The sequence below is a fragment of the Lepidochelys olivacea genome (genome assembly GCF_965140295.1).
Source record: "Lepidochelys olivacea isolate rLepOli2 genome assembly, chromosome: 1".
Taxonomy (NCBI): domain Eukaryota; kingdom Metazoa; phylum Chordata; order Testudines; family Cheloniidae; genus Lepidochelys; species Lepidochelys olivacea.
This window is the reverse complement of record NC_140411.1, coordinates 297,224,238-297,248,140: the sequence shown is the minus strand read 5'-3', so window position 1 is coordinate 297,248,140 and position 23,903 is coordinate 297,224,238. Positions and strand designations below refer to the sequence as shown.

At 41.0% G+C, this 23,903-nt stretch overlaps 1 protein-coding gene across 2 annotated transcripts in view; it reads left to right on the top strand.

Annotated features, from left to right (window-relative positions):
• Positions 1–210: 210 nt before the first annotated feature.
• ANO6 (anoctamin 6) overlaps positions 211–23,903 on the top strand; it is a 135,939-nt gene continuing 112,246 nt past the window's right edge. The window contains exon 1 of one of the 2 annotated variants that reach the window (XM_084621058.1): positions 211–439. In XM_084621058.1, the coding sequence (XP_084477184.1) occupies positions 367–439 (73 nt within the window). In that variant the 5' untranslated portion in view covers positions 211–366. Of the gene's footprint in view, positions 440–1,909; positions 1,961–23,903 lie in introns of those variants that run through there. The other variant, XM_084621059.1, reaches the window with a different exon arrangement.

The following is a 23,903-nucleotide window of genomic DNA, read 5'->3' as shown; positions in this document are numbered from 1 at the left end:
TCTCTGGGCGTTGCACAAAAAGGGGAGGATGGGCTCGTCACTCCTTCCCCTTCTGCTGGCCTGTCTGTCAGGGCAACGAGAGCCCCGTCTCTCCCCCCCCGCCCTTGAGTGACGCTCGCGAGGAGGGTGGAGGTTGCAGCCCTGCCCGCACTTGGCTCTGTACGAGTCTAGCCGCCCCAGGCGTCCGCCCCGCCCCGCCCCGCCCCGAGCTCGCTGCTGCGCGGCCGGGACTTCGCCGGCGGAGCTCGGGGCAGCTGCCGGGCAGGGCTCGGCGTCGCGCCAGACCCCGCTCCAGGGAAGGGGGCGAACTTGTGTGCGAGGCCGAGTCGGCACAAAGGAGGGAGGGGGGACAAAACTTGCGGGAGGATGACAGTGGAGAACCAGGACGTGCTGCTGGAAGTGGAGGAGGAGGAGGAGGAGGAAGAGGATGGGGAGGTTGGTAAGTAAGAGTTTGATCACGGCTGGCTGGGAGCGAGATGAAGAGCCGGCACCTTAGAAATAGAAGGGGGAGTCCTGGAGCTAAGTGCTGACACGTGGAGGGGGTCGCGGTGGAGAGGGTGTGATAGCCCCGACCCCACACCTCAGGAAGGGAGGAAGCGCCCCTTACTTGGGATTAATTTTAGGAGAGTGGTTTCGACTCTCCTTCTGGGGAGGAGGAGGGGCGAGGATCGTACTGTGTGAGGGCTTCAATCGCACGTGGGGATTTTTGATTTCGCTTATTGAAACTCTCCGTTTGCCAGCCCTGCTGCGCACCTGAGAAAGTTTCTCTCGCAGCGTGCTCTTTCAGTTCACGTGGAAAGCTAAACCCCTTGGCGGTTCTTTTTGGCTCTGAACTGCTTGAAGAGCTGAGGCCAAAGAGATGCCTGAGGCTGGAGTTCATGTGCTTATATTTAGACGCCCACGTTTGAAAATGCGGCCCCGAGATTTTACTGGAATGAATGAAGCTGCCCCTGCAGTGAGCGTGTGAATGTGGGTGAGAGGCAGAAAGATACCTGGTTTACATGTGCAGTTGTGAGTGAATTGCAGAGTTTAGTTTTATGATCTGCTTTTGTTCTGCAAGTTTCAAGTGCAAGGTCTGGGACTTCTCCAGATAATGGTGAGATAGAAAATGCTGTGAATTTGTCAGCACAAGTGATGCATGTAGAAATGGGTTGTCTTCCACAGTTAGCCTGAAAATCTTTCCTCCTTTCATGTGAAAGACAATATTGAGCTACTTTAGTGTGCATAAATATATAGAAAATTTTACCCATAAACTGGCCTGTTTTTGAAGAGAAAAAGGAACTCAGTTTGATGTCACAGGGGAAGCACTTTGCAGTAACCATGAGGATGTAGCTAGGATCCCAGATCATAGAGCCTGTTTTGGAGGAAGGTGGGGGTGAGATTGGCCCAGTACCTTTAGATAATGAAAAGAATTCAGTTTCCATGACACACACAGGATCCCCTGCTCACTTGCCTTGCCAGGCTTAAGTGCCTTAAGGGGGTGGGGAAGCAATGAGCAAAGCAGGGAGAAGACTGGCCCAAGGGAGAATGACTTTTCACTGGAACATGTATACTCCCAATAGTTAAATGACTGGAGAATGTTATGTCCATTAGGATTATATACTAGTTTCTGTACCAACAGCAACTCCTCAGAGCCATTACTTCTGTATTTAATATTGGAGTGAATTCTGTCAGAGTATCTCCCTTCCAGACTACATACATAATGGACTAGATCTTCTGCTGGTGTAAACTGATGTGGTTTCATTCGCTTCCATGGCGATACATTGATTTACACCAGCTGAGGATCTGGTCCTATGTTTTTGGATGATAATACCCATGGCATCCAGAAGCCTCTTGTTTCTACATAAGTTGATTTAAAAAAACAAAATGCAGCCCGCTGACATGTGTTATCTTTGTCAGTGGTACATGCCAATGGAAGAGATTGGGTATCAGATATTATCCTGGATTCATCAAAGGGAGAGTAAGTAGATTTCTATATGTTAAGTTTTAACATAAATAGGATTTCTGTTTACTAATATTCAAAAGCTAATGAGTAGTTCTAATGCCAATTAAACAGTGTTGATATTTTCAGAACATTGGGATTGAATTTTTGTATTTGTAGAAAATAGCAAAAATGAAGATACTAGCACTGTTTGATACTCATGAAGGCATAGTTGTCTGTAAACACTCACTCTTGTGAAGTGCCACTAAAACTAAAGCATGTTACTAGCTTCTTGGGGTTTATTATGAGTTCAGTACAAAACTGCACAGATTTTGGCCCTGATCCAAAGTTCATTGAAATCAGTGGGAATTTTTCCACTGACTTCAATGGACTTTGAATCCGGCCCTTAGGGAGTATGTGCATAATACTAAAGGGAAGAATGCAAAACTAGTTTTCCACTTGGTGTGACCCAAAGTAACACAGTTTTACTCCACTCCCCCCCATGAATGGGTGGATCAGCACTGGAATTTTATAATCACTTCATGACTTTTGCTTTCCATTCTGTCCCTCAGAGAACAACTCAATTGTTTTCTGTTCAGGGATGTATATCAGCTCTGGATCTGGGCTGGGTTCAGCTCCCAAAGCCAGCTATCATGGGTTACGTACTTGCAGGATACACCAGTTTGGAACAACAAAGATATTTTGGAAATTTAACTACAAAGTGGGCAGGGGTGATCTCATAAGTTGTTACACAGAGAAATTCCATCACAGAGTTCTGCTGAAACTGTTATGCAGTCTTGTAAAGTGCATGCTCTGTTAATACATGAATATTCAGGTCACATGTCTGAGGTTTTTTACAGGAACTGTAGAGCTACGAAAGCTTATGCTCAAATTTTATTTTCTAAGGTGCCACAAGGACTCCTTGTTTTTTATGGAGAGGATGTTTACCATGAAATATTTCGGAGTAACAGCCGTGTTAGTCTGTATTCGCAAAAAGAAAAGGAGTACTTGTGGCACCTTAGAGACTAACCAATTTATTTGAGCATAAGCTTTCGTGAGCTACAGCTCACTTCATTTGATGCATACTGTGGAAAGTGTAGAAGATCTTTTTATACACACAAAGCATGAAAAATATCTCCCCCCACCCCACTCTCCTGCTGGTAATAGCTTATCTAAAGTGACCACTCTCCTTACAATGTGTATGATAATCAAGGTGGGCCATTTCCAGCACAAATCCAGGATTTAACAAGAATGTCTGGGTGGGGGGTAGGAAAAAACAAGGGGAAATAGGTTACCTTGCCTAATGACTTAGCCACTCCCAGTCTCTATTCAAGCCTAAGTTAATTGTATCCAATTTGCAAATGAATTCCAATTCAACAGTTTCTCGCTGGAGTCTGGATTTGAAGTTTTTTTTGTTGTAATATCGCAACTTTCATGTCTGTAATCGTGTGACCAGAGAGATTGAAGTGTTCTCCGACTGGTTTATGAATGTTATAATTCTTGACATCTGATTTGTGTCCATTTATTCTTTTACGCAGAGACTGTCCAGTTTGACCAATGTACATGGCAGAGGGGCATTGCTGGCATATGATGGCATATATCACATTGGTGGATGTGCAGGTGAACGAGCCTCTGATAGTGTGGCTGATGTTGTTAGGCCCTATGATGGTGTCCCCTGAATAGATATGTGGGCACAGTTGGCAACGGGCTTTGTTGCAAGGATAGGTTCCTGGCTTAGTGGTTCTGTTGTGTGGTATGTGGTTGCCGGTGAGTATTTGCTTCAGGTTGGGGGGCTGTCTGTAGGCAAGGACTGGCCTGTCTCCCAAGATTTGTGAGAGTGTTGGGTCATCCTTCAGGATAGGTTGTAGATCCTTAATAATGTGTTGGAGGGGTTTTAGTTGGGGGCTGAAGGTGACAGCTAGTGGCGTTCTGTTATTTTCTTTGTTAGGCCTGTCCTGTAGTAGGTGACTTCTGGGAACTCTTCTGGCTCTATCAATCTGTTTCTTCACTTCTGCGGGTGGGTATTGTAGTTGTAAGAATGCTTGATAGAGATCTTGTAGGTGTTTGTCTCTGTCTGAGGGGTTGGAGCAAATGCGGTTGTATCGCAGAGCTTGGCTGTAGACGATGGATCGTGTGGTGTGGTCAGGGTGAAAGCTGGAGGCATGTAGGTAGGAATAGCGGTCAGTAGTTTTCCGGTATAGGGTGGTGTTTATGTGACCATCATTTATTAGCACTGTAGTGTCCAGGAAGTGGATCTCTTGTGTGGACTGGACCAGGCTGAAGTTGATGGTGCGATGGAAATTGTTGAAATCATGGTGGAATTCCTCAGGGGCTTCTTTTCTATGGGTCCAGATGATGAAGATGTCATCAATATAGCGCAAGTAGAGTAGGGGCTTTAGGGGATGAGAGCTGAGGAAGCGTTGTTCTAAGTCAGCCATAAAAACGTTGGCATACTGTGGGGCCATGCGGGTACCCATAGCAGTGCCGCTGATCTGATTGTCCCCAAATGTAAAATAGTTATGGGTAAGGACAAAGTCACAAAGTTCAGCCACCAGGTTAGCCGTGACATTATCGGGGATAATAAACTGCTAGTCAGAGAAGTTAGCAGTTCACATGTTTGCCTCCAGCCTTATCACACAAGTGTGCACGTGCATTTACCAAAAAAGCAGCCCCTGATATATATTAGTATTAAACGGGCCTTCTCTTGAAATTTGTAGTCATGCAATACTCCCATTGAGTCAGTGGGAGTTTTGGCTGAGTAAGGACTGCAGGGTCTAGCCCTCTGGTTGGGCTTATAGCAAGTTGGAAGGATATTTTTGCAGTGCATGGACATCTCTATATTTTAGAGGCAAATTGTTTGCAAAGGGAGAGTTATATTTGTGACATCGGTTTGTTTCTGAAGCTTCTAGATACTGAGCGTAAGTGGTGGAATGGGAATTGAAGTGTGGTTACTGCAGGAGCTAAAATTCCAAAAACAATTTTCTCTCTAGAAACCATCTTGAATGATTTACTATGGACAGCTCTGCAAAATGTTGTGTTCTTTTGCTAGTGCCAGACCACATATTGCATCTAAATTGGTTTGTATGTATGTGTGGGGATTTCCTAAATTTCTCAGTGCTCTCCCTAGAGGAAATGTAAAAGGCAATTTTCACAAATGGAAGAGCCATTCAGCACAGCATCCTTGTCACTTGCCTGGGGTAGTTTGCTGCAGTCTCAGGCAGTTTGTTTTTAGTTTTGCTCTATTCTAGGTGTACTTGTGTGTGTTTGGCAATAAATAGGTCGTCTTCATGACAATGCCTTTTACTAGTCACTCATTAGCCCCTCTTTCTCTCCCTACTGATTTTCTTTTCTGAATTTTAGTTTGGGTATCCTTTCTCTGCAGATACACTCAATTCACTGTTCAGCCTGTCTGCCTGCCTCAATCTCATCAACTCCCAAATCTGCCATAACAACCGTAGGTTCGTCCTAGCCAAAACTGATATCCAATTGATAAGGAAAGCATTATTGGCCAAAACTCCAACATCTCATCTCCTGCCGACTCAAATCAAACAGTTGCCCCCTCTTTGAGAACCTAGGTTTATTAACCTGTACACTAACCTCTCATCTATCTGGTCTTGAAAATGTGCTGCTATGACCACTGAAACATCTTTTGCAGGATGCTGCTTTGCACCGTACAGGTGAACCAATCCGTATCTCTTTCTGCTAATGCCTGCCAGGTACTATACCTCTTCTTTTTTAAAAAAGATTTCATATTTGACCCAGTTGTTTGTCTGTCTTAAATTTTTCGTAGCTCTTAAGCCACTGTTTCTAGTTAGTTCTCCCTACCCCATTCTGAACAGATGTCCTTAATGGTGCTGCCTCTTAAATTCATCACCAATCTTCAGCGGCTTCCTCCCCATTTCTGAATCCAGCACATTTCTCTCCTTCAAGATCCCCTGTAGATCCTAACTTCTTTTTATGTTTTGTTCAGCATCCAGCACAGTGGAGCTCCTATCATAACTGACCATCTGGATGCTACTGTCGTACAAATACAGAAGAATAATTATAGTGATTCTTTACCTCATTACCTTTGCTTTTAATTCTGCCCTCCCCAGAGGGTGCACTAATTATTTTCTCAGACTACTCAATGCTTCCTATTTCCCACCCATTCTCATTCTTCTTCTTTTGCTATTCAAAATCTCACAATACCCTACATAAGTAAGTACATTTAGAGCACAATAAATTGTTTTCTAAATAATTTACTTACATAAAATATTGTGTACACGCTATGATGTTCTGTAATGCACGCCACTACTTGGGCCTGAATGATACTGTAGAAAGATAAATCATATATGTATGTGCCAAATTCTCCAATCAGTAAAAGAATATGTCAATTGTCAGGAGATTTCCTGACCTACCAAACTATAACTAACTTTCTGCTATAGTTTACTGCAAGCCACACAGTTGGTGGAATATTTCAAATTGGTCTACTCTGCACTAGGTGCTGGTGCTGGTATTAGACTCAGTGACCTAATGCATCTGGTCTTTTAACAAAGTCTACATCATTTTCAGTTTTATTTTCATGTGGAGATATTTTCCCTCTGGGATTTACATATTGGATATGAATCCCTACAGTACAAAACATTGTCTGTTCTGCGCCACTCCTGTCACTTCTGTTATTCTTCAGTTGTTTCTCTGTTTAGTAATCTAACTAAAAATTAATTAAGGTACATCTCAGCCTTCATTTTGAAGCGCACTACAGGCTGAATGTCTGTTGCAGAATAATTGGAGATGGATCAGCAGGGCAATTTGGTTTGCTGTTCAGCCAAAACATATTAGGCTGAGCATATGCATAGAAGGGTTAGTATGCAACTTGCTCTGCTCTGCTATTTATTGTTATACTAGGCTCATGCTGGAATACTAAATGAAGTGACTGGCTGGCACAAAGCAGTGACAACCACCAAAAAAGAAATCAAATAGAAGAAAAATCCTTTTTTTTCACTGCAGCTACAGGAATTGCTTTCATACTTTTTATATTGCAGCTTTGGTACTCTTTCAGTATTTGGGAGAGCAAGATTCTGGAGATAATGCCAGAACCATTCAGTATGACAATAGTTCTGTTGCTGTTTCCACAGGCAGTTTTTCTACAAACTTTGTCAAAAGATTGAGAGAAACTTGTTGACAGGGACTGAATCTGAAAAACACAAATTCTTAGGTTAGTTTTAGATTTAACTTGCATACTTTGCATTTATCTAGCATCTTTCATGTGAGAATCTCTCAGGTGGGTAAGTACTATCTCTGATCTGCAGATGGGGAAACTAAGGAAAAGAGAAATGAAGGTCTCACCCAGTGCCACATAGTAAAGTGGAAGAGGTGGATTTAGAATTCATGAGTTTCTGGTCCCCATGTTCACTGCCTCTCTAGCATATGAAGACGGACAGACAGTTGGATTTCATTTTTTTAAAATATATTTGTGTTAAGTGGAATTTCTTGCCCATACACAGACAAATATGGTGGGAATTCAGAAATTTTGGAGTGCAGTTTTTATTTATTATTGTAATAGCGTAGTACCTAGGAGCCCTAGTCATCAACTAGGAGGACCCTGTTGTGCTAGGTACTGTACAAACACAGAACAACGATCATCCCTGTAAATATCCCTGTAAATTGTTAATTATTGCTCATGTTCTCTGCCTGCTTCTCCTTCTACACATCTTAGACTTTGGTTTACATGCATCTCTTCTTCCCCTCTTCCTTCTACCATCTTACTCTGTCCCCATTTTACTTTCACTTACTACACAGCATCCCAGCAACAAAATAGAATAGAATGTGATCATGCCCGAACTCCCACACATGAATGCTACCTCACTTTTTTTTTAAATAGTTTTTATTTTCCCACAAATCTTCTAAAACACATGTAGATGGGAATATACATTTGTAACTAGAACATAAATATTGTTTTGCAGTAACTGTAATTTACAATCTCTGGAGGATGTCGGAACATTTAAGAAACAAAAAGGAATCTAGAGTCTGGCAAACTTTAGGAATTTGCAAGACCTTCTTTCTGAATGACAAAGCCTTTCCACCTTTCCAGCAGAATGACCTTCCCTCTGTTGTAAATACCACCAACACCCCTCTATCTGCAAAAAAACCCAAGAAAAACAAACTAAACAAATCCAAAAATCACCAAACAAAAAATAATCCCTACCCTAAATAGAGTATATTCTATGAAATCCATTAAGGACTTCACTATTCCCAGCCTATGTCTCATGGAAGGCCCTCGGATATTATGGAAAGGGACAGCAGAATAAAACCTTAGGATGAATAACAGGGGTTAGTAGCCATGAAATAGTTAACCCAGTTAATACAAGGCTTTATGTTATACGTTTAATGTTATACAGAAGAAAAGGGGCTGGACCCTACAAGTGAATGCTTCCAAGGGACTCGGGGACTGCAGTGCACCTTGTGAGAACCATTGAGTCTATGATGGATTTGGAATGCTTGTCTGATCTTGGCAGTGTTTTAATATTAGTCACTCATATATATGTCAGTAATTAGATGCTATTAGTCCTAGTTTCATGGAGTGTTGGTCCTCTGGGAAAACACTACTACGAGATAGTAAAATGTTGAGTGAGATTCTTTAAGATTCTCCAACTTAAATAAGTGAAAGAGTGGGAAGGATTTTGGCAGTTCTGTACCCTCTTTAGTGTACTGATCAGTACCAGGGGTTTAAAGAATTTGTATTCTATAAAAATCTATTGAAATAAAAAAACCTTTCACATATTCATAGATGTTAAGGCCAGAAAGGGACCATTATAATCATCTAGTCCGATCACCTGAATGACATATGCCATAGAATTTCACCAGGCAACTTCTACATCTAGCCCATATCTTTCTTTGATCTATAGCATATCTCAAGTCTTAATTTAAAGACTTTAAGTGATGGAAAATCCACCATTTCTCTAGATAAATTATTTCAATTGTAACCCTCATTGTTAAACATTTACACCACATTTCCAGTCTGACTTTGTCTAGCTTCAGCTTCCAATAATTGAATCTTGTTGTTTGACTGCCAGATCAGAGCCCTCTATTAAATATCATCTCTTCATGTACACTTACAGACAATGATGAGTCATCTCTTAACCATCTCTTGGAAAAATTCATTAGATCAAGTTTTTTAAGTTTTTCCCACTCTTAAGAGAGATGTTCCGGACCTCAAAATCATTCTTGTAGCTCTTTTCTGAACTTTCTCCTATTCATTGACATCCTTTTTGAAGTACGGACACCAAAACTGAATACTGGATTCCAGTAACGGTCTTAAAATAACACCACCTTAAATATCGAAGAATAGCATTTGTTCTCTTAGCCACTATGTCGGAGCTCATGGTCAGCTGATATACACCATAACCCCCTAAGCCCTGGCTCTCCAAAATACACTCCCTGATCTTGTAAGTGAAGTTATTTTACTGGGTCCTGTGTATATCACTTTGTATTCAGCAGTATTAAAATGCATTCTGTTCAAATGAGTCCATGCAATCCAGATCACTCTTTAGAACTGATCTGTCATTTACCATTTAACTAGTTTGTGTTATTTGCTAACTCTACCAGCAATTATTTTATGTTTTCTTATGTGCCTGTGATATTTATTAAATATGTATATCACAATGGCTTCCTTAAAAGTTTAACTTATTTAACACAATCCACGAGGGTTTTTTTAAAGACAAAACATCTCTCAGAATTTGCTGCTGAATAAGCCAGAGGTGGTAGAGTTTTTTCTGTCATTATTATTCACAAAAAAAAGTTTCCAGTTTCACTATTTGCCCCAAGCACCTAACTGGCTAAAACTAAGGTGGCCAGATAGCAAATGTGAAAAATTGGGACAGAAGATGGGGAATAATAGGTGTCTATATGAGAAAAAGCCCTGATTATCAGGACTGTCCCTATAAAATCGGGACATCTGGTCATCCTAGCTAAAACAGAACTGAAGTAAAATAACCAAGCTTTTCTCAGCTCTGATTCATAAAGAAAACTTACCATAATAGGCAGTTAAAAACAACCAGGCCTGTTTAATACAATATATCATGTCTGAGGTGCAAAGCTATACAACCATTGGCCAAATATTCCGTAATGATTCAATTATGGAAATTAACATCAAAGAACTTATGCTATGTATTGATACACTAGCATTAGCTATTTTGCAACTAAAGCATTGTATCAAAACCCATGAAGAAAGTCCAGATTTCAGAAGACTGTTAACAAGGATAAAATTCCTAACTCCAAAAAGGCCACCTCAAAGGACCTGATCTCCATATCGTATAACAGTGTTTCTAAACCAGTGGGTCATGAACCAGAAGGGGATGGGAAAAGGCAATCAAGGGGGTTGCGAGGTATTGGAAATTTTAGTACAATCTGAAACAAAGAAAAACTAACTCCCCCGCTCCCTGCACCCTCTTGCCTCTGAAAGTCTAGTAGTCTCTGTCAACCTCTTGCAAAAACATACAGAAATTATACAGACCTATCATTGATACTCTTTAGTATTTTTTATAGTAAATATAAGGGCTGTGAACGTTTTTCACTTTGAATAAGGGGTCACCAACGTCAAAATGTTAAGAAACATAGGTATAACAAATTGTTACTGAGGTATCTAGAATATAAGAATACCTTTATAGAAAAATGAGGAAAGGATCTGAAATAAATCACCCTGGAGTATTGTGTCCAGTTTTGGGAGCCACATTTCAGGAAAGATGCAACAAAAATGGTTAAAGGTCTAGAAAACCTTTATGAGGGAAGATTGGGAAAAAATAGGGTTTGTTCAGTCTGGAGAAGAGACATAACAGTTTTCAAGTACATAAAATGTTGATACACGGAGGAGGGAGAAAAATTGTTCTCCTTAACCTCTGAGGCCAGGACAAGAAGCAATGGGCTTGGGTTGCAGTAAGGACAGTTTAGGTTGGACATTAGGAAAAACTTCCCAGCTGTCAGGGTGGTTAAGCACTGGAATAAATTGCCTACAGAGGTTGTGGAATCTCCATCGTTGGAGATTTTTAAGAGCAGGTGTAAAGGCTGATTTCCCCACTCTGCCACTTCGAGTGCAGAAGGTGGGGGCCCGCAAGGATTCTAAAAATTAATACTGGCCACTCCAGGCTTGTACTAAACTCCCAAGGTTACAGCTTTTCTCTGACCTTGGATGGGTAGATGTTGCCACCACCCAAGTGCAAAACCCCTTTGAGGACCCAGGAAGGCGCACTTGGGAATCCTTCCTGTGGGGTACCCTCAAGCCCTTTCATCACCTCCCTGCCCCCTCTCCCCCAGGGGAGAGCTGAGAAAGAAAACAAAGGAAATCAGCTGTTGCTACCAGCTAATTAAACAACATGTGCACAAACCTCTTAGGACACACACATCCAATCCTGTTTTTAAAAAAGGTAAATTTTATTAAAAATAAAGAGAGAAAATACATCTGGAAACTCAGGCTACTGCTAGATTTAAAAAAAACAAAAACAAAAAAACACTTACAAAGATTAAGCATCAAGAATAACATTCTTGAGGTCCAGCTTAAAGGTTACAAGCAAAACAAAAGCATTTGGGGTTAGCCCAGAAGAATCCACAAGCCATAAAAAGAGAAACCTAATCACATCTTCCTAGACATTTCCTGATCTACTTACCTATCTGGGATTTCAAATGAGTAGTTTCTAGATATGATACCGATGATTTTTCAAACCTGGCCCCAAGTTTCTCACGGCATAGTTGTTCTGTGTCCCTACCCCCTTCATTTATCACAGAAGGTTAGATAAACACCTGTCAGAGAGGGTCAAGATAATACTTAGTCCTGCCAAGAGTGCAGGAGACTGGACTAGATGACCTCCCGAGGTCCCCTCCAGTTTTATGATTGGGGAAAATATCTGGAGGAAGGACTCATCTAGTTATGTAACCATTAAGAAAAATTATTAGCCTTTATGAATGGTACCTTATTTCATATAAAATGTATTTAAAGAGTTATTAATAGAGCTGGGCAAAACTTGACTGTAACTTGGCCGCTGCCTCCTGAGTGCTCTCTTGTGCCCAAAGGTCACTCTGCAGCATCCTGCCTCTGTTTTCCCCCCTTCACAGCCCTTTTAGAATGGCATAATGGCTTCCCTCTGGGTTAATACCACCCCTGCCTGGTACTGGTTTAATAACAGTAACAGTTCAAAACAATCCTCAGTTTCCCAAAATAACCACAATATATGAACATGTGTTCTTGTTTAGCTCTGGCATCTTATATCATAACCGGAGTTCTTTTCTGTCCCGCTCTGTTCTCTCAGCCAGCCTTCCCAGCTCTTCCTAACTAGAGCTCAGCTTTCCGGCTCTGGCCTCCCAGTGCAAAGCCAGGCAGAGTTTCCCCCAGGAGCCTCCCACTCACTGGACTCCAAACTCTCCTGATGTCAGGGTCTTTCCTGTAGGAGCCTCTCATCTCCTGAAAAAAGAAAAGAGTACTTGTGGCACTTTAGAGACTAACAAATTTATTTGAGCATAACCTTTCGTGAGCTACAGCTCACTTCATCGGATGCATCCCATGAAGTGAGCTGTAGCTCACGAAAGGTTATGCTCAAATAAATTTGTTAGTCTCTAAAGTGCCACAAGTACTCTTTTTTCTTTTTGCGGATACAGACTAACATGGCTGCTACTCTGAAACCTGTCGTCTCCTGAACTTCCTCCCACTTCTCTTTATCACTAAGTCACTTGATCTTTCCCAGTAGTGCCTCATTAGTTATCAGAGTTGGCTAGCCACAGGCCCTCCAGCCTTTTAAGAGGCAAGCCACTCTGTTACATAGACAAATGGTTTTTCATAAAAAAATGCATTTTTCAGAGCCAAAAACTTTTGGCCAAATTTGGATTGAATTTGTCTAATAGTTTTGGTTGGGAGGAGAGAGGGAGTTGAAACTAAATGTTTCAATTTTTTTAATCAAACCAATATTTTTATTTCAAATTTAGCCTATTTTAAAAAAAACCCACAAAGGGTGAAAAACAGCCAAATCAAAACCAGAGTGTCGTCCCCCCCCCCCCGCCAATTGATTTGGTTTGAATCGAACTGGATTTTCTTTTGGATTTTTCGATTTGGTTCTTGAACCAAAATACCCCATTATTTGCTGAGCTCTAGTCATAAGTACTGAAAAGGATGTGGAAGAATAGGGACCTTCCTGCATTATGATGGGAACGCCTTAAGGCAATAGTCTTTTGGAGGAAAATAACAAATAGAACTTTCAAGACATCTGAAGTTCGGCTACCCACAGAATCCAAAGTGGCTCTATTACTTTAGAGATTATTGATTTGAGGAAGGACCCACTGATAAGACAATTACCTGATGTGAGATTAGCTTGTTTTTGGACAAGGACAGATCCCCTAACGTCAGTGACGTGGAGAAATAAAGTACGGGAAGCCCATTTAATAGAAAAATGACAGCCTTATATCAGGATCAAGTAGATTTTATAATGTGTGGTGACCATTTTTGGAATTTGAACAAAATCTATGCACAGATTATGATAAGAGGTTGACCAAACACCAATGGATCTTTTAAAAGCAACAGATACAGGTTATGAAGAAGGTTTATTAATATAGGCATGGAAAGGTCAGGTATGTTAATGACAAAATAATTTTTTTCTTTTTAAGGACACCATTCTTGTTAAAGTACATCGTACATCTTAAAGTACATCCTTTAAACCACTTCATCCTAACATTTCTTGGCACCCAGGCCTTGTAATTTCATAGAAAATGATGTATTGGATGCTGTGGATTCAAATGGTCTGGTTTGCAACTACAGATGTGCCAAACCCCAGAGGGTAACTAACCCCAACCCTGAGGTTTCTAATACCACATTTTAAAAAACAAGAACTAACCATTGAGCTGTGTGTAAGAGCATTTGCCAACAGCAAATGCAACTGGCCTTGCACTGATTTCCCATTTTTCCTCTTTGCACAGACAGCTGGAAGAATTTTATTTGGTTGTTTGGATTTGGCAGTTTGAGATGACTTACTCTGTATTCAATAAAAAGAAAAGGAGTACTTGTCGCACCTTAGAGACTAACAAATTTATTCGAGCATAAGCTTTCGTGAGAGTGCGCTGTAGCTCACGAAAGCTTATGCTCTAATAAATTTGTTAGTCTTTAAGGTGCCACAAGTACTCCTTTTCTTTTTACGGATACAGACGAACACGGCTGCTACTCTGAAACCTGTCTGTATTCAATGGGAGAGAAGACGGGGGGGGGGGGGGGGGAGAGGAGGAGCACCACGAAACAAGCCTGGCCTAGCAGGAGCAGGTCAGGAAAAGGGTTGTCTGTTCCACTGTGAAATAGTTAAGTGTACGCTAGAGAAACTAAGCATGCTGTACTTGATATAAGAAAAAACATTTTCTAAACAGTGTAGAAGACATTAAGACTAAGACTATAAAGACTCTGCAGGTGTTTGTTTTAACAAGACATGAATTTAATAGCATGTGAACATAACTAGGAAGCATGGAGGGTTTGTTTGTTGTTTTTATATTGAGAGTGCAAGAGTCAGAAGAGAAGAATTGTGGGAGGCTCAGTGCAATTGCTGAGCTTTGTAACCTAAAGTAATGAAAAACAGAACTTCATTTTCTGTGCTGTAGTCATTGCTTCAGTATGTGTCTTTGGCATCGTCCTTTGTAACAACTATGAAGTGTTGGTCTACAGTTTTTGTACTATTAAACAGATTCTTGACCCACAAGCATTTAATAGACCTAAAATAAGAAACAGTTCCTATGGTAATGCCCCTGAGATCACTTGTACCTACAGTCGTATTCTGCCAGGTTTGATATCCAAATTCAGCATGCAGCCGTGTAGAACTGAAAGAACTTGTCTCAGTGAATGTTGTGTGTGACAATCAGTATTCTGATCTGTTGATAGAACTAATATACATATGAGGTCACTGTTAAGGTTTTGCATTAGAGTGCAAGTTTGATGGAGCTGGGGTTCGTGTTGCTTTTGGGTGTCTGTTGGAGATGGAAATGACACACTGGAGTGTTTTATTGACAGAGTTGTAAGCCTTATGAAGGCAGAAAGGAGTCTGTTCTCCCAGCTTTTTATGGTCGTACTTTTAAAGATTTGTGTGGGTGGGTTGTGTCCTCCTGCAAACATAAGTCACTAAATATAGTTTTTGTTTGTCAGTTAATTTAAGGGCTTGTCTAAACAGCAGGGTAATGGACCCTGCTGGAGGTGATTTCTAAAGCACACGGACATGTTGCGCATTAATTGGTTTGTGTAGACCCTGCTGATGCGCACTAAAGGTTCCCTAGTGAGCTTTAATGTAATGCTGTTTCAAACAGTACTATGTTAAAGTGTGCTAGGGAACCTTTAGCGTGCACCGGCAGGGTCTATATGGGTCAATTAATGTGCAATGTTATGGGCATGGTTAGAAATCACATCCTTGCAGTGTGCAGTGCTTCTCCGTGTAGACAAGTCCTAGGTAAAACAAATATTTGCCTGTAGAATCCTTCATTGGGTTCATGCTTTAACTCAAGCATCTCTCATTTCCATGTGATTCTGCTCCAGTCCAGGATAGGTATATTGGCATTTTCTTGGAGAATTATATGAACTGAAATACATTTCCGCTTGCTAAGATAGTAGAGCTGTGCTTTCTTTCAGTGCTGAGCACTGCACAGCTGGTGGAGAGAACAATGTGCCTCCCTGCTCCCCTTGTGGCGTTCAGGAGTGAAATCTTGGCCTCACTCAAGTCAATTACAAAACTCCCATTAACATCAGTAACACCAGGATTTCATTCCAGGGCTCATGGAACAGTCCCTACTCCACAGAATCCAAGGTAATAGCAGAAATGGTGCTGTAGAGGAAGCTGCCCTCCTCCATATTCTGTAGATGGAGTACCGCCCACATGTGGATCAGGAACTATGATTGTATCCCTTGTCTGTACCTACAGCAATACTGTGTCCAACAGTGGAGAACGCAGCTTGTGTAAAGTTTCTCCTTTATAATGCTGTCAGTTCTAAACCTTATTGATATAAATGTCCTATTTGCTCCACTAAAGTCTTTGTGCAGCAATTAAACTATTAAAGTGCATAATACTATTTAATCAGAAGGGGGTCATGAAAAGGCCAGAGGCTAGTGGTTTTGTCTGCAGTAGTAGATCTATTAGTTAAGTTTGCATGTCATGTTTGTACAGGGGTAAAATTCAAACCAGTTAAACTGGCCTTTTATCAGGAAAATCTAGGAAGACTAAATGGTTTAGAGAGACACGCTTATGCTGTGTGTTCATATCTTTAGTTATTACACATCCAGATTGGGAAATTAACAAAAATGTATTAAAGCGTAAATTGACAATTTTAAACGGTGTAGTTACAAGTGTGCTGAAGCATAAACGTTCTTTAATTGATTTCATGCCTCATGTGGTTGAAACTGCAGCTCACTTTCAAAATATTGTAAGAAGGCTGAATAAGAACAAACCCCTCCATTTAGCATTTACATTAAATACTTTCCATCTAAACCATTAATTACTATTCTTTTTTTTTTTTTTTAAATAACTGAAAAGCCAAGGTTTGTAGTGACTGCCACCAGTTGTGGGGTATGTTTTTCTTTTACACTTTCTGTTCCTTTCAATTTTGTGTGGAGAGATTTTCTCCCTTTGCCATGTTAATCTGGTCAATCAAGTTCTTCAGGATTTTTTTAAAATGTAGTTCACCATGGGACATTAAATATTTACATAATACAGCACTTAATTCAGAACAAACTCCCAATCCGCCATTCACGTACTGCTAAGCACTTGGGTGTTTTGTTGTTCCCAAGAGTGTTCACGGAATGCAAAAGTATTTCAAATGCTAATGTGGATAAAGAGCAGCAGCAGAAGTGCTGTCACAGCTCTCTGTAGATGGCACAAATAATTACACATAGTGAATGAATTCATAAAAGTGGCAACTTGCTCATGGGTAATTCATGGGCCAAGAATGACTCTTGCCCCTTGTAATAGTTACATCATCTAGTCAGGGAACAGAAACAATACCATGTGACTTAGGGGAATACTGCAGTGTGCATAGTGAATACAGGTACTTCTAGCGAGCTAATTACAGTCATGTTTGTAATACAAAATAAAAATCACTTGTTATGTCTGTGGATAATTCAAGAATAAGAAGACTATAGTCATAGCATAAATTATTTGCAAGAAATATGAATTGCTCTAGGTTTACTTGTGAAGATGGGGGATAATGACATTTAACCAAGCAATCAAGACAGTTAGAGTGCTGTAATATTCCTAGAGTTTTACTAGTTTATTAACATGATAGGACTAAAATTATGATCTGTTTCTGTGTCTCTCTGTGGCTTTTTAAGTGGAATAATTGGCAGAATTCTTAAAGGTGTGTGTGAATAAGGATCAGGTCAAAGAATAAATCTAACTGAGGGTCTGATTCCCCAAACCTTAGTCATACGAGTAGTCCCATTGACATCAAAAGGAATAGGACTGCTCATGTGAGTAAGGACTACTTGTTACCAGGTTTGCAGAACCAATCCCTTAAAGATACTTCATCCCTCACTCTCACAGATCTTGGGAGACAGACCAGTCCTCGCTTACAGATAGCCCCCCAACCTGAAGCAAATACTCTCCAGCAACCACACAACAAAAAGAAAAGGAGTACTAGTGGCACCTTAGAGACTAACCAATTTATTTGAGCATAAGCTTTCGTGAGCTACAGCTCACTTCATCGGATGCATTCAGTGGAAAATACAGTGAGGAGATTTATATACACAGAGAACATAAAAAAATTAGTGTTATCATACACACTGTAAGGAGAGTGATCACTTAAGATGAGCTATTACCAGCGGGGGGGAGGGGGGAAGAAAACCTTTTGTAGTGATAATCAAGTGATATAATGATATATGGGATAGCTCAGTTTAGCATTGGCCTGCTAAACCCAGGGTTGTGAGTTCAATCCTTGAGGGGGCTGGTTAGGGATCTGGGGCAAAAATTGGGGGATTGGTCCTGCTTTGAACAAGGGGGTTGGACTAGATGACCTCCTGAGGTCCCTTCCAACCCTGATATTCTATGATTCTAAGGTGGGCCATTTCCAGCAGTTAACAGGAACCTCTGAGGAACGGTGGGGGTGCGGGTGGGGAAATAAACATGGGAAAATAGTTTTACTTTGCGTAATGACACATCCACTCCCAGTCTCTATTCAAGCCTAAGTTAATTGTATCCAGTTTGCAAATTAATTCCAATTCAGCAGTCTCTCGTTGGACTCTGTTTTTGAAGTCTTTTTGTTGTAATATTGCGACCTTTAGGTCTGTAATCGAGTGACCAGAGAGATTGAAGTGTTCTCCGACTGGTTTATGAATGTTATAATTCTTGACATCTGATTTGTGTCCATTTATTCTTTTACGTAGAGACTGTCCAGTTTGACCAATGTACATGGCAGAGGGGCATTGCTGGCATATGACGGCATATATCACATTGGTAGATGTGCAGGTGAAAGAGCCTCTGATAGTGTGGCTGATGTGATTAGGCCCTATGATGGTGTCCCCTGAATAGATATGCGGACACAGTTGGCAACGGGCTTTGTTGCAAGGATAGGTTCCTGGGTTAGTGGTTCTGGTGTGTGGTTGCTGGTGAGTATTTGCTTTAGGTTGGGGGGCTGTCTGTATGCCCAAGATTTGTGAGAGTGATGGGTCATCCTTCAGGATAGGTTGTAGATCCTTGATGATGCGTTGGAGAGGTTTTAGTTGGGGGCTGAAGGTGATGGCTAGTGGCGTTCTGTTGTTATCTTTGTTGGGCCTGTCCTGTAGTAGGTGACATCTGGGTACTCTTCTGGCTGTGTCAGTTTGTTTCTTCACTTCTGCGGGTGGATATTGTAGTTATAAGAATGCTTGATAGAGATCTTGTAGGTGTTTGTCTCTGTCTGAGGGGTTGGAGCAAATGCGGTTGTATTGCAGAGCTTGGCTGTAGACGATGGATCGTGTGGTGTGGTCAGGGTGAAAGCTGGAGGCATGTAGGTAGGAATAGCGGTCAGTAGGTTTCCGGTATAGGGTGGTGTTTATGTGACCATCATTTATTAGCACCGTAGTGTCCAGGAAGTGGATCTCTTGTGTAGACTGGTCCAGGCTGAGGTTGATGGTGGGATGGAAATTGTTGAAATCATGGTGGAATTCCTCAAGGTCTTCTTTTCCAAATGGTCCAAATGATGAAGGTGTCATCAATATAGCGCAAGTAGAGTAGGGGCATTAGGGGTCGAGCTGAGGAAGCGTTGTTCTAAGTCAGCCATAAAAATGTTGGCATACTGTGGGGCCATGCGGGTACCCATAGCAGTGCCGCTGATTTGAAGGTATACATTGTCCCCAAATGTGAAATAGTTATGGGCGAGGACAAAGTCACAAAGTTCAGTCACCAGGTTTGCCATGACATTATCGGGGATACTATTCCTGATGGCTTGTAGTCCATCTTTGTGTGGAATGTTGGTGTAGAGGGCTTCTACATCCATAGTGGCGAGGATGGTGTTTTCAGGAAGATCACTGATGGATTGTAATTTCCTCAGGAAGTCAGTGGTGTCTCGAAGATAGCTGGGAGTGCTGGTAGCGTAGGGCCTGAGGAGGGAGTCTACATAGCCAGCCAGTCCTGCTGTCAGGGTGCCAATGCCTGAGATGATGGGGCGTCCAGGATTTCCAGGTTATGGATCTTGGGTAGCAGATAGAATGCCCCAGGTCGGAGTTCCAGGGGTGTGTCTGTGAGGATTTGTTCTTGTGCTTTTTCAGGGAGTTTTTTGAACAAATGCTGTAGTTTCTTTTGGTAACCCTCAGTGGGATCAGAGGGTAATGGCTTGTAGAAAGTGGTGTTGGAGAGCTGCCTAGCAGCCTCTTGTTCGTATTCCGACCTATTCATGATGACGACAGCACCTCTTTTGTCAGTCTTTTTGATTATGATGTCAGAGTTGTTTCTGAGGCTGTGGATGGCATTGTGTTCTGCACGGCTGAGGTTATGGGTCAAGTGATGCTGCTTTTCCACAGTTTCAGCCCGTGCATGTCGGCGGAAGCACTCTGTGTAGAAGTCCAGTCTGTTGTTTCGACCTTCAGGAGGAGTCCATCTAGAATCCTTCTTTTTGTAGTGTTGGTAGGAAGGTCTCTGTGGATTAGTATGTTGTTCAGAGGTGTGTTGGAAATATTCCTTGAGTCGGAGACATGAAAAATAGGATTCTAGGTCACCACAGAACTGTATCATGTTCATGGGGGTGGAGGGGCAGAAGGACAGGCCTCGAGATAGGACAGATTCTTCTGCTGGGCTAAGAGTATAGTTGGATAGATTGACAATATTGCTGGGTGGGTTAAGGGAACCATTGCTGTGGCCTTTTGTGGTAAGTAGTAGTTTAGATAGTTTAGTGTCCTTTTTCTTTTGTAGAGAAGCAAAGTGTGTGTTGTAAATGGCTTGTCTAGTTTTTGTAAAGTCCAGCCACGAGGAAGTTTGTGTGGAAGGTTGTTTTTTATGAGAGTATCCAGTTTTGAGAGCTCATTCTTAATCTATCCCTGTTTGCTGTAGAGGATGTTGATCAGGTGGTTCCGCAGTTTCTTTGAGAGCGTGTGACACAAGCTTTCAGCATAGTCTGTATGGTATGTAGATTGTAATGGATTTTTTACCTTCAGTCCTTTTGGTACGATGTCCATCTGTTTGCATTTGGAAAGGAAGATGTCTGTCTGTATCTGTATGAGTTTTTTCATGAAGTTGATAGATTTCCACTCTATACAGCTAAATGCAGTGCCTTGCATAATGACAGGTTTCAGAGTAGCAGCCGTGTTAGTCTGTGGCACCTTAGAGACTAAGAGTACTAGTGGCACCTTAAAGACTAACCAATTTATTTGAGCATAAGCTTTCGTGAGCTACAGCTCACTTCATCGGATGCATTCCAACAAAACAAACAACATTTTGTTGCATTACAACAAAAACACTAACCCAGGAACCTATTCTTGCAACAAAGCCTGATGCCAACTCTGTTCACATTTATTCAAGTCACAGCATCATAGGACCTAATCACATTAGCCACGCCATCAGGGGCTTGTTCCCCTGCACATCTACCAATGTGATGTATGCCATCATGTGCCAGCAATGTCCTTCTGCCATGTACATTGGCCAAACCTGACAGTCTCTATGCAAAAGAATAAATAAAGACACAAATCTGACATCAGGAATCATAACATTCAAAAACCAGTAGGAGAACACTTCTCTGGCCACTCGGTAAAAGATTTAAGGGTGGCAATTTTGCAACAGAAAAGCTTCAAAAACAGACTCCAATGAGAAACTGCTGAGCTTGAATTAATATGCAAACTAGATACCATTAACTTGGGTTTGAATAGAGACTGGGAGTGGCTGGGTCATTACACATATTGAATCTATTCCCCTATGTTAAGTATCCTCACACCTTCTTGTCAACTGTCTAAATGGGCCATCTTGATTATCACTACAAAAGTTTTTTTTCCTCCTGCTGATAATAGCTCATCTTAATTAATTAGTCTCTTACAGTTTGTATGGCAACTTCCCCCTTCTCTCTGTGTGTGTGTGTGTGTGTGTGTGTGTGTGTATAATCTTCTTACGATATGTTCCATTCTATGCATCCGATGAAGTGGGCTGTAGCCCACGAAAGCTTATGTCCTAATAAATTTGTTAGCCTCTAAGGTGCCACAAGTACTCCTGTTCTCTTCATTAAGTCTTTCATCTCCATACTGTACTATAATATTCTGTGTACTTTATTGAGAGACAGTTAATCTGAATAAAATCCCTTTCACTGTACCCCCAAAAAGAACTCTAGTCTATAAAAAGATGCTGCACATATGGGCCTTTTGGTATATAAAAAGAGGGGCTGCACTTTAAAAAAAAAAAAAAAATCTCCTCCGTTTGGAAAGACTTAAGATGTAATATGTTTGTTTTACTCTTATTTAAAATATGACCTGGTGGAGTCACAGCTTAATTTTTTTTAAACAATTCCTTAATGCTACTAACATGGTAAGGGAAATGTGTTTCAGGGATAGTGTGGCCTAGTCAAACAGAACATCAGAGGTTTTCTTACTCTTATTGGGTTTTGAGAAAAGAGCAAGTTATTCACTCAAGTACAAGATTTTAAGTAAAAAAGCTGGCTACTAGGCATACGTTAGCTGGTAGGGGAAAAAAAAAACCAGAAGACTCTCTTAAAAATTGGAAAAAACAGGAAAATATTGTCTAATTAGAGGGGAAAAAATGTGAAGTTTTCTTAACTTTGGGACCAAATTTGCAAACATTCTCTCACACAGACAGACATTCATAAGATTTGGCAGGAACAAACCGTGAGCCCTAAATATGCAATGTGCATAAAAGAACAAGATATATTTTCAAACAAATATTCCAAGAAACTGAGTACAGAATTCAAATATCTGCCTTCCTCGAGACCTGATGATTTAAGAAAGATGGGTATAATTTTATAAATAGATATCTCATAGGCATCAAAGTCTAACCAAGCAGTCATTTGCAATTACAATTTGGCTGATCATTTCGGTTCTCATTAAAATCTAGTTTCACAGGTGCCTGGAGATTTGGCATTGGTGACGCACACTTAGACACGGGTTCAAGAATAGCTCCCTGAGCTGCCATAACTCAGGTGCGTTTGGAAATGGTGCTGTTCGGCTCTGGGGCAGATAACACTTGGAGGAAGCAGCTTGCCAAACACTTCACCGAAAGGCTAACCATTTTTGCAGCCCCTCTAGAAGTTGTGACAATAGTGACACATACAATATATCTGTTTTTTTAATTAGGCAAGGTTCTGGGCATCCTCTTGATTATGATAGACAGGCTATAGTACATATACACACCAAATGACAAACGGTTCTTGCTGCTGTTTACTTGTTTCCTTTGCAACCCTCAAAACAGAATTGTTGTGATTTTTTGTGCTAGGCTATTTCAGATCTCAATAACTAACATCACCTTAGAAATTTCCCAGAAAAGCACATTGGAAAAAGCAATCACAACCTATGTAATTTAACATGAGTTGCACATTGTTTCTAATATCTTGTTGTTCATTAATGTCTAGAAATATTGCTTGCTCCCCTCATATGGGGCACGATCCAGGGTAGGCGTTGTTATGCTTACAGGATTGTCAGTAGGGTTTGAATCTAGGGTCTTCAGACCAAAATCCAGACCTTTAAGGCTTGATCTAAAGGAGTAATTCCACTAACTGGCAGTAGCAGCTGGCTGTTATCTTCTGTGTACTTGCCACTACAGAAGGACACACTACACATTTTACAAGCTTATTACACAAACACTTAGCTATAAATAACTTCACTTACTGATACAATCAATCCTGGAAACAGAACTAACTGCATGAGTAAATGTATTCATGTGTATGTTTACTGGACCAGCTACCATGAATGTTGTTCATAGTACTCTCTTCCATGGCTTATCTTCCAAAGCGTAAGCTATTTGAGATTTAGGAATGGACAAAAGTATCATTGTTAATCTCTGAGTATGCACAGTCTGCCCAGCCATTTAATAGCAGCATCATCAGTCAGATGAAGAGCCGGTAGCCTGCCATCGAAGTAAGTCAGCGGGCACTCGTCAAAGATATGCGACATAGTCCGAAGTTGACTGTATCTACACGCAGGTCCCATTCAAAGAGATTGTTAATGATGGTATCACGTGGACCTGTCAATTGTGCCCTGGTCTCCCTCAAAGTTTCTAGAATTATGGCTGCTTTCTTTGAACGGAGAAAGAGTTAAATTATGTTTTGGGCAGGGTGGATTTGATTTAAATAACTAGTCAGGAAGACTCAATTTAATCATGGATTTCTACATAAAAGTGCATTTTTGTTGGTTGGTATAACCTTAATCCATATTCTTCACAACTCAGAGATAGATGTAGGTTTCATTTTTACAAGGTACACACTATAAATGTTTAACGTGATTTATTTTGAAAACTTTTCAGATTAGTTTTACAGCTATATCAGAAAATAAATGATTGTTTGTTATTTCATTTACCAAAGGTAATTGAAGCAGATGTTTATGAAG